Source organism: Oncorhynchus mykiss, chromosome 11 (assembly GCF_013265735.2).
Source record: "Oncorhynchus mykiss isolate Arlee chromosome 11, USDA_OmykA_1.1, whole genome shotgun sequence".
NCBI classification, from domain to species: Eukaryota; Metazoa; Chordata; class Actinopteri; order Salmoniformes; family Salmonidae; genus Oncorhynchus; species Oncorhynchus mykiss.
Genome location: NC_048575.1, coordinates 48,703,680 through 48,719,267, shown reverse-complemented (window position 1 = coordinate 48,719,267; position 15,588 = coordinate 48,703,680). Strand labels below are relative to the sequence as shown.

General features: G+C 40.9%; 1 protein-coding gene across 2 annotated transcripts in view; it reads right to left on the bottom strand.

Annotated features, from left to right (window-relative positions):
- The window catches only part of LOC110535809 (GDNF family receptor alpha-2), an 82,416-nt gene extending 68,877 nt beyond the window's left edge, over positions 1-13,539 (bottom strand). For both annotated transcript variants that reach the window (XM_036935635.1, XM_021621109.2), the window contains exons 1-2: positions 12,948-13,539; positions 10,583-10,891 (exon numbers count right to left, since the gene is read on the bottom strand). In XM_036935635.1, the coding sequence (XP_036791530.1) occupies positions 10,583-10,891; positions 12,948-12,987 (349 nt within the window). In that variant the 5' untranslated portion in view covers positions 12,988-13,539. The remainder of the gene's footprint in view (positions 1-10,582; positions 10,892-12,947) is intronic.
- Positions 13,540-15,588: the final 2,049 nt, after the last annotated feature.

Below are 15,588 nucleotides of genomic sequence, written 5' to 3'. Positions count from 1 at the left end.
GTTTGATTATGAAGTAGTCTAGATCAGTTGCTTATTGAGTGGTGGAAACAATGCTGAAACCTTTGTGTTGTGCCCCCTAAGGACAAAGAAATCCCATTTCTACCACTTCCCTAGCTTCCCTTCACTACTTCAGTCAGCATTGACGATCATCACAACGTGTAACATCACCACAGGCAGTTCTCTAAGAGTAGCTATTGCAGAAACCATGGGGGAGGGTTGTGAGATAAGGGACTATTATCCCTATTTCCCCCTGTCCACATTTTTCCGTATCATCCTACACATCTCTGTAGTGAGAAAGCAAAGGAAGCCAGACAAACATTCTTACTTCTCTCCCTTAGCATGCCTAAGTACAACAATTGCCAATTTTTACGAGTGCTTGGAACTCTTAGGGAACCCACAGTTACCACTGAGATAGGTCCTTTTTCCCAGAGACTTCCCATAAAGTCTGTTTACCCATCCTAAATGGCCATTGTACAATAGCAAAATCTTCAAACAAAGCCAAATGCTCTAGCTTTGAAAGTGCTGTGGCCAGCCTCGGGGCCAGCTTATAGAGGATCATGGATGATGAAGCTCTATTCTTCTCCGGAGGGACTGAGGGGAAGTTTAGGGAAACAAACTATTTCAGTTTCACCCAAGTGGCCAAGAAGAAACTTCCCTGCATATCATACAAGTATATTATAATTTAGCCTCATCCACATACACTGAGTATACAAAACATTAAGAACTCTTTCCGTGACATAGACTGAGCAGGTGAATCCAGGTGAAAGCTATGATCCCTTGTTGATGTCACTTGTTAAATCCACATCAATCAGTGAGGATCAGTGGTCTCCAACCTTTTCTAGCATGAGAGCTACTCAAAAAAAAGGAAACATGTCACAAGCTTCTCATTTTTTTATTTCTTTCAAATAGGCAAATTCTGCTCTTCTCCTCCCCACTGCAACTCTTCCCCGGGTCCTTAGTGTAAGAGAAAGAAATGCTTTCTGTCAACATATCTGGTAAAATAAAGGTTAATAAAATCTGTTGTATATTTCCAAAATTACTTTCCTTCAAAATTACAATTGTTCATAGAGAAACAACGAAATTGGATGTTCTGAGTCCATGTCAATGGTTAAATCATATCAGAAGAAAAACATTTTTAGGCCTGGAAGATTTTTAAAATGTAATTCCCCTTTAATTGTGCATCTAGAAATTGAGGAATGTGCCATCTAACATGCTGACCCCAACGTTCGCGTTACGTGCGCTTACGTTGCAAAATAAATGTACGCATACATGTTATTCAATCATTTCATCCAAACTGCTTGTGCGCATCAATGAGCGTCTGTGTAGCAAGGCTTTAAAATATAACATGGTTTTTAGGAGCATACAGTGAATTTGGAAATAATTCAGATCCCTTGACTTTTTCCACATTTTGGTATGTTACAGCCTTAATCTACATTTTTTTAAATTTATTTAAAAAAAACAACTGAAAATCACATTTACATAAGTATTCAGACTCTTACTCAGTACTTTATACAAGAAACTTTGGCAAAAATTACAGCCTTGAGTTTCCTTGGGTATGACCCTACAAGCTTGCCACACCTGTATTTGGAAAGTTTCTTCCATTCTTCTCTGCAGGTCCTGCACAGCTATTTTCAGGTCTCTCCAGAGATGTTCGATCGGGTTGAAGTCTGATTCTGGCTGGGCCACTCAAGGACATTCAGAGACTTGTCCCGAAGCCACTCCTGTGTTGTCTTGGCTGTGTGCTTAGGGTCGTTGTCCTGTTGGAAGGTGAACCGTCGACCCAGTCTGAGGTCCTGAGCACTCTGGAGCAGGTTTTCATCAAGGATCTCTCTGTACTTTGCTTTGTTCGTATTTCCCTCGATCATGACTAGTCTCCCAGTCCCTGCCGCTGAAAAACATCCCCACAGCATGATGCTGCCACCAACATGCTTTATCGTATGGATGGTGCCAGGTTTCCTCCAGACGTGATGCTTGGCATTCAGGCCAAAGAGAATCTTGTTTCTCATACTCCAAGCGGGCGGTCATGTGCCTTTTACTGAGGAGTGGCTTCAGTCTGGCCACTCTACCATAAAGGGCTGATTTGTGGAGTGCTGCAGAGATGGTTGTCCTTCTGGAAGATTCTCCCATCTACACAGAGGAACTCTGTGTATCATCTACTGCATCTTTATGTAATACATGTATCACTAGCCACTTTAACTATGCCACTTTGTTTACATGCTCATCTCATATGTATATACTGTACTCGATACCATCTACTGTATCTTGCCTATGCCGCTCTGTACCACCACTTATTCATATATCTTTATGTACATATTCTTTATCCCCTTACACTTGTGTGTATAAGACAGTCGTTTTGGAATTGTTAGTTAGATTACTTGTTGGTTATTACTGCATTGTCGGAACTAGAAGCACAAGCATTTCGCTACACTCGCATTAACATCTGCTAACCACGTGTATGTGACAAATAACATTTGATTTGATTTGAGCTCTGTCAGGTTCTTGGTCACCTCCCCCGATTTCTCAGTTAGGCCAGGTGGCCAGCTCTAGGAAGAGTCTTGGTGGTTCCAACCTTCTTCCATTTAAGAATGATGTAGGACACAGTGTTCTTGGGGACCTTCAATGCTGCAAAAATGTTTTAAGACCCTTCCCCAGATCTGTGCCTCGACACAATCCGGACAGTTCCTTCGACCTCATGGCTTGGTTTTTGCTCTTATATGTACCGTCAACTGTAGGACCTTATATAGACAGGTGTGTGCCTTTCCAAATCATGTCAAAAATCTATTAAATTTACCACAGGTGGACTCCAATCAAGTTATAGAAACATCTCAAGGATGATCAATGGAAACAGGATGCACCTGAGCTCAATTTCAAATCTCATAGCAAAGGGTCTGAATACTTTTGTAAATATGGTATTTCTGTTTGTATTTCTAATAATTTAGCAAAAAATGTAAAAACAACGGTTTCGCTTTGTCATTATGGGGTATTGTGTGTAGATTGATGAGCAACATTTGTTATATAATAGATTTTAGAATAAGTCTGTAGCGTAACAAAATGTGGAAAAAGGGAAGGTGGTGTGAATACTTTCCGAATGCACTGTATACCCACATGGGTGATTGAAAGTATAACTGAGGTCCACACTCCAGTCCACTTTGTGGTGGTAATGCACCTTAAAGTTGGTTGCCAACCGCCATATAAAGTCAGAATAAGATGAATGAAGGAGTAGAGATTACTAGAAACGAACTAGGTTTACCCTTTTAGCTGTGGATTAATTGTCGTAGTGGAGAACCTTGTGCATTTCAGGTAAGATAACAACCCAGTGTTTATATCCCAGGACAAATTAGCTAGCAACAGCAAGCTAGCTAAATGGCCATGAGTCTTTCATGCGTTTCGACCTGTCACCAAATTAATATAGTTGGCAGATTGGCACATTAATATAGTTGGCAGATACTGTTTTAGGTTATTAGCTTATTAAGCCAATAATGGCTAACCAAATGTGAGATAACGTCAATGTCATGATGTCTGATACTTGTGAGATTGGTTTATGACAGTTTGCGGTGGAACACGTGAAAATTGCATGTACTTTCAGAATTGTTTGGCGAGCTACTCATAAGTGGGCTCCGAGTTACTGGTAGCTCGCGATCTACCTGTTGGAGACCCCTGGTGTAGATGAAGGGGAGGAGACAGGCTAAAGAAGGATTTTAAACCTTGAGACAATTGGGACATGGATTGTGTATGTGTGCTATACAGAGGGTGAATGGGCAAGACAAAAGATTGAAGTGCCTTTGAACAAAGTATGGTAGTAGGTGCCAGGTGCACTGGTTTGTGTCAAGGACTGCAACACTGCTGGGGTTTTCATGCTCAACAGTTTCCTGTTTGTCTCAAGAAGGGTCTACCAGAGACTCCCGGGTGGCGCAGTGGTCTAAGGTCACCAGAGATTCTGGGTTTGAGCCCAGGCTCTGTCACAGCCGGCCGCGACCCGGAGGCCCATGGGGCGGCGCACAATTGGCCCAGCGTTGTCCGGATTAGGAAGGGTTTGGCCGGCAGGGATATCCTTGTCTCATCGCGCACTACCGACTCCTGTGGCGGGCCGGACGCAGTGCACGCTGACCAGGTCGCCAGGTGCACAGTGTTTCCTCCGACACATTGGTGCGGCTGGCTTCCGGGTTGGATGTGCCCTGTGTCAAGAAGCAGTGCTTGGTTGGATTGTGTTTCGGAGGACGCATTTCTCTCGACCTTCGCCTCTCCCAAGTCTGTACGGGAGTTGCAGCGATGAGACAACACTGTAACTACAACCAATTGGATACCACGAAATTGGGGAGTAAAAGGAGTTTAAAAAATACATTTTAAATTTTAAAATCTTTAAAAATATATATTTTTTAAAGAATGGTCTACCACCTAAAGGACATCCAGCCAACTTGACAGAACTGTGTGAAGCATTAAGAGTCAACATGGGCCAGCATCCCTGTGTCCATGCCCTGACAAATTGAGTCTCTTCTGAGACTCAATATTAGGACTGTGTTCCTAATGCCTAATGTTTGGTATTCTCAGTGTATAATAACAATTCATTTGATTGTAAGTCAAAGAAGTAATAATTCATTAATAACATTGTCAAACATAAAATGATAGCATGAATGAAGGTAGTGAATGGATTTTGAAAGTGTTTTCTAATGTTATCACGTGCCATGCAAAATTAGAACTGCACAAGTACAGCATCGCTCTCTCGCTTGGGGTTTGACAGATTCACATTCACAGCAGGGGGCCATGGCACTCTGTTCTTGAACAACTGTGCTATTTGACAGTCACCCAACCGATAATGTATTCCTCAGGTAATACAAAACATTATTCCCAGCTGTTTAGTGTATGATGGTTTGCCGTAGGGCAACAACTTATCGTGGTAATTAAGACTCAGGTTGACTTAATTTGCTCTGACAGTGTTGCACATGGCCAGAGTGAAACAGACAATCATTAGTCCCTTGTAGGTGGATATTGCTCTTAACCCTATCAGTCCCAAGATCCCAGCAAAGATCGGTTTTTCATTTATCTGACTTTCATTTATCTGCATGTCCAGCCCTTATATTTAGCCTCACAACAAAGTGTTTGACCATTTTATTTTCAGGACAACCAGGGCCACAAGTAGAAAACAAAACAATTTGACATAAACAGTTGCATTCATGAGTTTTATTGACAATAATGAGTTCTGCCAAAGCAAATATCTGATCAAAATGAATTTATACGAATGCTGTACGTTCAGAAATTCTTTGCTCGGTGAGAAATGAATATCCAACTAGTCAGCGACAACTGCGTGGAGTTTGTGACAGGGAACATGTGAGCTTATTACAGTATTATAGACACTATGTCCTGAGATTTCCGATGATCTTCTATGTAGAAGAACCTTTTACCTTCTAACAGTTCTTGTGTAGCTTGTGGGCGTCATAGAGCAAAATGGGTACGTGTTCGTGAGAGTTTCAGCTTTTTATAGATAGCTTTTAATAGTTTTCAGCGCAAACCATTCGGACTCCACAGACGTTGTTGTAAAAATACCCAACTCCAGGCCCCATCAGGATATCATAACCACCGATGGTACAACCCAGAAATCTGTAGCTTAAACACCCCATTTTTTAAAAGGGGTTAGAAGGCCGAAACATGCTGCCGTTAGGGTGGGACTCATTGGGTTAAGTTGATTCAGTGGATGACTGCCTAAGAGTTTAAGCTGTAGAGAATCTAAAATCCATCACATATTCATTATCAATAGGAGTACATTCCTGAGGTGATGGAAGTGTCCTATGGATTTTTCCGGTCTTGGCAAACAGCTTATAGCTTGAAGCAAAGTACATTTTAATAGCTGTCATTCACCTTATTTGTTTAAAGTTGACCTGGTCTATTTGCATAAATGAAGAATATTGATTACATATTTCTCAATGGTTGAAGACCATCTGTGTAGAAGAAAATGGCAACGGCTCTGATAGCTAATCCATTCGCACGATTCCTATGATCCGCATTCAATCATCCACAAACCGTTATGGCGGAACAAATCCAAATCCCCACTTGCCCGTATTCAGAAGGCAAAATAGTCTGTCTCTTCCTGCCAGGGTAAGAGGGGCGAATTTCCCAACTATAGCAGCCACTCTGGGTGTCATTTCAGTCAAATTGAAATCTGCTCGATGGAGCTTCAGTTACAGTAAAGGAATCATTAGAGGGATTTGCAAGAACATAGAATGCCATCCCTGTCATCATATTTCATTGATCCTTTTCACAGGTTTTGGGGGGCCTGAAAATCTCTTATTGATTTGTTCCAGAAAAATATTGACAGGTCTCTTCCTCTGATGATGAAGCACCCACCTAGCGAGCGTGGCAAGATGAGTAAAAACAGAGGACACATTCAGCATGCAGAAGCAAACTCCCATTGCCTCACTGGAGAAATGTGCTCCTTATGACAGAGGATGGCTAAGGTAATGGCTGGTGACTGCTACCATTGCTCATGGTAATGATGGTTTCACTGAGGAATACTGTGTACCTCTGTAACCTTATGCGTTTCTCCCTTGACTCTGCCTGGGTCCTAGGAATAACGTACTCAAGCTGGCATAGGGTTCCTATTTCCCCGCTCTAAATTAGCTGTGTAGTGATATTAGCATGGAATACTGACAGATTCTTCTCCTGACCTTTAGAATACCAGTGGGAAAATCATTATTTTTAAGTGCTTACTTTGTTATTTCATGTAAGATCTCACAATGGCCTGAGACAGACTCACGTATGCTCCCTGCTGTAGAAATATATTCTACTAATTAAACTGCAAGGAAACCGCCCACATAAAGGCCTTCAATTCTCTTAGCTATCTGCTCAATTCACTTTCATTTGAAAGAACAAAACGGTGATATGTGAAGAATGGGACTTCTTAACTGACTGTCCGGAACTGCCTCAAACCCTTGTGCTCTCTCCATGAGGCTTAATCGAAAGAGAAATGCAGCTACCTTTATGTTATTAAAGAGTATGCTTCCCACATAGTAATTACGCCTTTTATAGATTCAGACTCCAAACCCCTGTTGTCCGGCAGTGAGAAGGACCTATTCAAAAGGCCAACCATTATCTGTCACTGACACATTGCATTCAGCTGGCATTTCTTTTAAAACCTCAATTAACAGTTCACGTGTACAATATTAACGAGGGCCAATGAATGCTGGTCCTTTTCATAGCAGCAACGCCCTCCGGTTTGCTGCCTACATGCACAGTGTAACAAAGTCTAAGCAGTCACTAATCTTGGAATACAGCAAAGTAGCCTTCTTTATCACACAAATAAGGGCAAATTTAGTAAACAGAAATGTAAAGGCCGCTAACGTGTGAGGTTTGTGGTTATCATTGCACTAGGAGTGTAAGTCCTTATCCCTGCATTATGCTCAGAGCATTTCATGAATATAAATATTGGAAATCCACGAATCAAAAGAATAGAAGACGAATATTATAAAAGGACAATCAATTTATAGGAAACTTGCAGATGGCGTGCCTTTGCTCATTTTATCTTTGTTAATGTTTTAACATTCGCCCCTCTTAATGTCTAGGCAGGTAGCCTGGCGGTTAAGATTGTTGAGCTAATAACCGAAATGTAGCTGGTTTGAATCCCCGAGCCGACTAGGTGAAAAATCTGCCGATGGGCCCTTGAGCAAGGCACTTAACCCCTAATTGCTCCTGTAAGTCGCTCTGGATAACAGCTTCTGATAAATGACTAAAATGTAATTTAGCAGACGCTACCTACAATTCATTAACACTATCTACAATTCTTTATGAAAAAATGCAGAGAACGCAACATTTTTGCTGCAATTTAGCACACACAAACCTTTAATAAATATGCCCCAAAATTACCTAAATAACTTTATATTTTAGTCAACAGCAACACAGGCTGGCTCTTAGGAATTATCTACATGGCCTGTAGACATTTCCGTATCTGCTGAGAAAACCTTTCAAGCTGGTGCTCTTCCTACAATATCCTAACTTTTTCTGGGTTTTGTCCACAACCATTTTTTAAGTGGCTTGCAGCGTTTTTGAGGGTCTGTGGGGAATTGGCCCTCGTGTTTGTTTCGATGGAGAACAATATTATATACTGATTGTTTCCAGTTAACAAAAGCCTGGTTGACTGCACAATGGATCATGATTAGATTAAAGCTGCACTGTAAGAGCCCTGTCCTCCATTAAAGCCTGTTTTATCTCCCTGGACAGTGCCAAAATGGGACACTTGCATTGTTCGGTCAAGTATCCTCAGTGAAAGACACAGGGGAGGTCTGTATTTGTCAAAACAGCTTACTGTATGTAGCCTACTGTAAGTCCAATTGTAACTCCGTTCAGATAGGACAAGAAAGCAGGCCTAACATTTCACTTGAACCCTCTATTCTAGAGCACAGGCATAGAGTTAGCTCCTGGTAAAAGTGACTTCGCCACAGTTGATATGTAGTAGCATATGGTGTTTCAAAGCTTTTGACTACATTAGAGCTTGTGATTTGATTTGACATCAGCTGCAGTGATGTCTTGAAACATGCATCATGCCACGCTTCTGACAATGTGAAGTAGGCTTTTGAAGGACTAAGGTCTAAGTGAAATATTACCTCCTGGATTGTGCAAGTGGCTGGCTCCAGGCCATTGAACGGTGGGTTTGTAACCTAATAATACGATAATATGGAACACTTTAGGTGAAAACTAATCGCGCACCCCTAACAGGTCTTGCTGCTGTAATTGCATTATTGCTCCATTATTTCACAGAGAATATAAAGCAAATATTTTTCATCAGGGGTATCAATATACAGTGCATTTGGAAAGTTTTCAGTCCCCTTGACTTTTTACACCTTTTGTTATGTTACAGCATTATTCTAAAATTGATTAAATATTTTTTTCCGCTCATCAATCTACACACAATACGCCATAATGACACAGCAAAAACTGTTTTTTAAAAATGTTTTAAAATGTATTAAATACTAAAAATGGAAATATGACATTTACATAAGTATTCAGACCCTTCACTCAGTACTTTGTTGTAGCACCTTTGGCAGTGATTAAAGCTTTGAGTCTTCTTGGGTATGACGCTACAAGATTGGCCCACCTGTATTTGGGGAGTGTCTGCCATTCTTCTCTGCAGATCCTCTCAAGCTCTGTCAAGCTGGATGAGGAACATCGCTGCAGAGCTATTTTCAGGTTTCTCCAGAGATGTTAGATAGGGTTCAAGTCCAGACTCTGGCTGGGCAACTCAAGGACCTTCAGGGACTTGTTCCAAAGCCACTACAGCTTTGTCTTGGGTTGTGCTTAGGGTCATTGTCATGTTGGAAGGTGAACCTTCGCCCCAGTCTGAGGTCTTGAGCGTTCTGGAGCACTTTTTCATTGTGGATCTCTCTGTACTTTGCTTTGTTCATCTTTCCCTCAATCCTGACTAGTTTCCCAGTCCCTGCCACTGAAAAACATCCCCACAGCATGATGCTGCCACCACCGTGCCAAATTCTTGTTTAGTTGCCTTTATGGCTAACTCAAAGCGGGCTGTCATGTGCATTTTACTGAGGAGTGGCTTCCATCTGGCCACTCTACCATAAAGGCATGATTGGTGGAGTGCTGCAGAGATGGTTGTCCTTCTGGAAGGTTCTCCCATCTCCACAGAGGAACTCTGGAGCTCTGTCAGAGTGACCATCTGGATCTTGGTCACATCCCTGACCAAGGCTCTTCTCCCCCGATTGCTCAGTTTGACCAGTCGGCCAGCTCTAGGAAGAGTCTTGGTGGTTCCAAACTTCTTCCATTTAAGAATGATGGAGGACACTGTGTTCTTGGGGACCTTCAATGCTGCAGAAATGTTTTGGTACCCTTCCCCAGATCTGTGACTCGACATAATCCTGTCTCGGAGCTCTACGGACAATTCCTTCGACCACATGGCTTGGTTTTTGCTCTGACATGCACTGTCAATTGTGGGACCTTATATAGACAGGTGTGGGCATTTCCAAATCATGTCCAATCAATTGAATTTCCCCAAGGTGGACTCCAATCAGCTCAAGGATGATCAATGGAAACAGAATGCACCTGAGCTCAATTTTGAGTCTCATAGCAAAGGGCTGAAATGCAAACACTGCTAAAAACCTGTTTTCGCTTTGTCATAATGGGGTATTGTGCGTAGATTGATGAGGGAAACAATTCATTTAATCCATTTTAGAATAAGGCTGTAACCTAACAAGAATATGGAAAAAGTGAAAGGGTCTGAATACTTTCCGAATGCACTCTATCCTGTAGCAGGTGCAGCATACAATCCATGAGACTTTCCTTATTCTCTGCATTTTTTAAAGAGACCTAGATGATCATGTAGCCACTGTATCTAATTAGATCTAATTTGCTGATTACGTGACATATACAATTCATAATAGCAGAGTTATTCTGTCTGTATATGTTTATCGTCTATATATTCTGTGTTTTGATTCAGTTTACTGCTGCAACACCATTTCACCAAATCAAATTCCGTTTCTAATTCTTACCTATGCACATACATGCAGATCTCATTATGCAAGTATCTATGTATATGGTACAAGACAATTTTTTAAAACAATTTATTCATTGATATCAGTCTCACCTTCGGTCAGGCCCATGTGGATGCTCCAATAGCTCTGCAGACACTGAAGCTCTTTCTTCATGCCCCTTTTACATCGACAGTCATACAGCGGGCTGACCAGCAGCACCTCCAGGGCAGCCTGGCACTCCCTGTTGGCCAGCATGGTGTCCCTCTCTTTGCCCACCAGGCACTGACGCATCACCCGGTAGCGGGAGCTGCACTGGGGGTTCTGGTTGCATATGTCACTGGCCCTCACGCAATCCAACCAGCCATGGGCACCCGTCCCAACCAGGGCCGATGAGGAACCACCCCAGGAGGACACAACCCCGTCTGAGGGAGGGAACAGGAGGCTGTTTCCATTGGTCTGACATATGGAGTTACACATGCATGGGAATATTTGATGGATTTACTGTGTCACTGGTGCAGTATGAGCATTTCATAAGGTAAGGCAGTGTTTGCTAAACCTCTTCTTGAGTACCTCCAGGCGTTCCATGTGTTTGATATATTCCAGAACTAGCACATCTCACAAAATTTACTCAAGAGTGCTAGTAGTGGAACACATGAAATAAGTGTAATAGCTGTGGGGTACTAATTGAGGTTTAGGAAACACTGGTGTAAGGGATTTCTGATCACTGGATATGTTGTTTACGAATATGAAACATGCAAAGAATACATACACATACGGTATAAGGAAATGCAATTAAATAACCGTGTCATCACCCAGCGGACAAAAATGGTTGCAATGACGCCATTCTGATGGTTCTTCTGATGCCTTGTTTGGGTTGAAATATTTGTATATGGTTTTCTGACCAGATATGGCATATTATATTTCATGTCTCAATGTTGTCATGAAAAATACATCTTTGGTCGTAATGTATTAGCTACAAAAACAAACAAAATATCAACCAGAAAATGACATCATTATGACATCCCATGCCAAATGTTGTCCACTAGGAACTATATATTGGTCCTAAACCGTCTTGAGAATGTAATAGTATTACTCTTCTCTCAAGAGCAGAATCTGATAGACCTATTATAAATGCAGGCTACTGTGCAATTGGAAACTCAAACTCCTTACAATGCTGCAATCTCAGCAGGCAGAATTTGGCATGGGACGTAACAATCACATATTCTGGTTGTAAACTACATTTCTGGCTGTAGAAACGTCAGATTACCAGATTACAACGGCATCAAGTAGTCTGAGGACAGACTTCCTATTTTGGTTGTTATCTGGTCAGATCACCAGATTAGAATCAGTTACATGTGTTTTGTCTGGTCACTAAAGAGATGTATTAAAAACGTAATGTTGAAATCAGTATAAAACGCAAACATGACGTCATTGCAACCGGTTTTGCCAACTGGGATGAAACAGGTGCAAGATTTTCTTTGACAAATAGACCCAGGAACAGATCGAAATATATGATAGTTGTTTGACAAGTCATTTGTTGTTTGACATGTTCATTTGTATGTAGGCTATGATTAGCACACACGCATTTGATGCATCAATTAGTTATATGATATATTTCAGTCTATTATCTGTTATGCTTCATGATATTTTGCCCATTTATTGGCAAGATATCAGATCTGATTGGTCAAGACCAATAATTTGGCAAAATATCAGAATTGGGCTGCCTGTGCATTGATCCCAATGCACTTACCTTCAGAATATTAAAGTGTTCCATATTGTTGTTGTGTATGGCAGTCAAATCAATAACAAACATAGGGAGAGCAAAACAGAGCCTTATCTATTGACTGGCATAGACAAGGAAAGATACAAACACTGACTCCTATTTAGATTGAAAGACTGACATGAGAGATACCTTCAGGTAAACCTGCATACTGCTAAGGGAGATATTGCTATAGACTTTGCAATTGGTTTAAAGTACAGGGAGTATGCAGTACAACTAAATGATGCATATAATCACTATCAGTAACTGATTAATTGAGCAGCTTCTACCAACAAGACAGATCACCACCATCATCATCATCATCATCATGTTTAGGCTATGCATTAACTTTATATGAGTTATTTCACTATCTCAACCTTAATCAAATAGGCAAACGAGATGCGAAAAGACAATACAACAAGCACTAACAACAAGTTGGGAGTATAGGTCAAATGTTGCACCTAATAAGTTCAAACGTGCATTCTATGGGTAATTAAGGAAACTATTTAAATGTAATGATCTGACAGTAAAATTTAAGATTCATTTCACAATAAGTAGGTTAAAGGCGAAACAACCTCAAATGAAAGAGTCCTACTGAATGTATAATATTCATAATATTCACAACAATTACAAAACTATCCCCATGCATGTCGTGCAATTGAATAAATTGTTTTGTCTGCATTTAAAACTTAAGAACCATCAGAATATAAATGTCTCACCTAATAGAAAAAGAACGAGATAGAAATAAATCCACATCATGAAGAATTGGTAGCCTAATTAGATTCAAGGTCAAGAACCTGTGAAAATGAGGATCCGATTTAATTTCTTCCTTTTGTAAACGTGTTGTAATTCCCTTTCCAAATAGTTGGTTCCGTCGTAACTACAACTGGGAGAATTTAAATATTCGCGCAAAAAAAAAATACAATTTAGGCTACGAAACACGCCTTCACAATTTCCACTCTCATTAATCCAGATTCCAGATTCGAAAATACACAAAAATGACTATCTCAAAATCGTCTTGGTAAAGGAATTAAATCCCAGTCTGTGAGCAGCTATTTCATAGGTCGTAGCCTATATATACACTGTACATATCGAATGAACTGTGGCATCTCTGCATCAAGAGCTCTGATGATCCAATTCGCAGCTCCCACACTTGAAACGATATGCAAACAAAAAAAGATTTGGCAACGATAATGATGTCAGATAACTTTTTACAATGACATTTCTCTGGAGGAATACGGAAACTACAACTACTGTAGCCTACGCAGGAGGGATATCGCCGAGTGAAGTCTTGACTCTCCAAAAGCCGCGCGCCTCTGACTTTCTGAGTATCTGCGCTTCTTTTTGAGTGTTCTGGCATCACAGGAGTTAATTTCACGAGCTTCGGGAAACCAGCAGAGGGCGATGCTGACTCACTCGTTTACTGGAAAAACTATGAACAACGCTATTTATGCAAGAATATGGCTTCTGTCAAATTATTATGAGAGGAGTCCATCTTCTGGTTGACTGCTCGATTACTGGCCTACGGCAATTATCTTCAGTAGATTGTGACATTTCGGGAATTGGCTGTATCATGTATGTCATCAAATTAATTGTTGTTTTAATGCTTCCACAATTCCCTCATGCACCATGAAACGAGCATCCTCTTTAAAAAGTTAAGGCAGGACATTTGCCTGTTCCTGCACTTCACAAAATGTTTTATATATGTTATGTATTTGTCAGGTATATTCATGGGATCACATAAACACTACTTTTACCATGTCAATGCCAGGTCATAACATATAGGCCTACATGTCTAACAGAGTTATCAAATGCAGACCTCTCAGATGGCAGAGATAACAACAACAGGCAAATTCATTTCCACTATATCCCATCATTACACTTCATGGGACGTTATATTCATGGTCTCAAACCAGGAAGTAAATGTTGAGGCAAAAAAAACTACATTTTTCAAAATGTCTTTCACTAATGACTGTTCTTCATTGCTTAAATAGGTTCTGGCCATCATACATCTTTACAAATCTTGAAAACAAAGTCTATTTAGAGACAGGCACATTGAAAAACTGCATGGCCAGTGCATAATAATGATGATAAACTGTCAGATGGTCATGTGTTACAGGGGCAGCACTGAGCTAGCCTGCCACGTCACTTCCTGGACTAGCTCAAACTGCGCATTTTATGTCTTGAAAATCTCCCCCATGAGATGCCATTTTGGTCGTTAAAATCGACTTCCTTGACTTCAAGTGTGCCATTGAGTATTCACATAGAATTGAATGGTGTGATGTCATTGATGGGTTTATCAATTTATATATAACATCCACAATCTTAGAAAAAAACACACGCTATCTGGATTCTAGAACGTAATTGGGTTCTTCGGTTGTCCCTAGGGTTGAACATTTTGGGGAATATTCAGAGGTGGAAACTTTCCGTGGAATTAACGGAATATATGCAAATTAATATTAACCATTTAAATGTAGATGTTTTTCACATTGAATATATTTACTATATCATAAGTAGATGTAATTGCACATGATTAAATCCCTCCAACAGAAAAAAAGTATAATTTAGTTAGGAATTTTACTTTAATTAAATGAGTTGACTCTTCACATGGGATGATTTCACTGAACAAAAAAAGGGAATAATGAATGATCCCCAATGATCCATTGCATCTGTAAAGCTTTGGTTGTCTTCCTCTCAGGCTTCCATGTCTTCTCCCTGGACCTCCTCAATGTACACCTCTTGAACATCAGACTCTGAGGCCTCATCTTCACTGTCACTTTCCAAACTTCTTAAGGATGGCTCGTTGTCAGGCTCAAAAAGCCTCAAATTTGCCTGGATGGACACCAATTTTCAACCCTTGTATTGGTCAGCCTGTTGTGTGTTTTGATGTGTGTGTTCCCAAAGAAGGACGAAAAGGGCTCTGAGGCAGCTGATGTTGGTGGAATTTGGAGGATGATGGAGGCAACAGGGGAAAGAGCCTCAGATCCACAAAGTCCCTTCCACCAGGTGGCTGATGAGATATGTTGGCACGACTGCCATATTGCATCTCCATCCCAAAGCCCTTGCTTGAAAGTGTACCTCGCCAGACTGCCAGCATACTTGGGGTCCAACATGTACGCTGTGGTGTGTGTATGGGCTTCAGGCAGAAGTCTTCATGCTATTTGATATATTTCAGAACTGCAGTTCCCTCTGCTTGGAGCAACAGCGAAGTGGGCAGGGCAGTACGAATTTCTTCTCTTACATCTGCAAGTAGAGTCTGAACATGAGACAGGATGGCATTGTCTCCCTTAATCCGTGCAATTGCTACTGCTATAGGTTTCAAGAGTTTCAGGCTGCTTACCACTCTCTCCCAAATACATC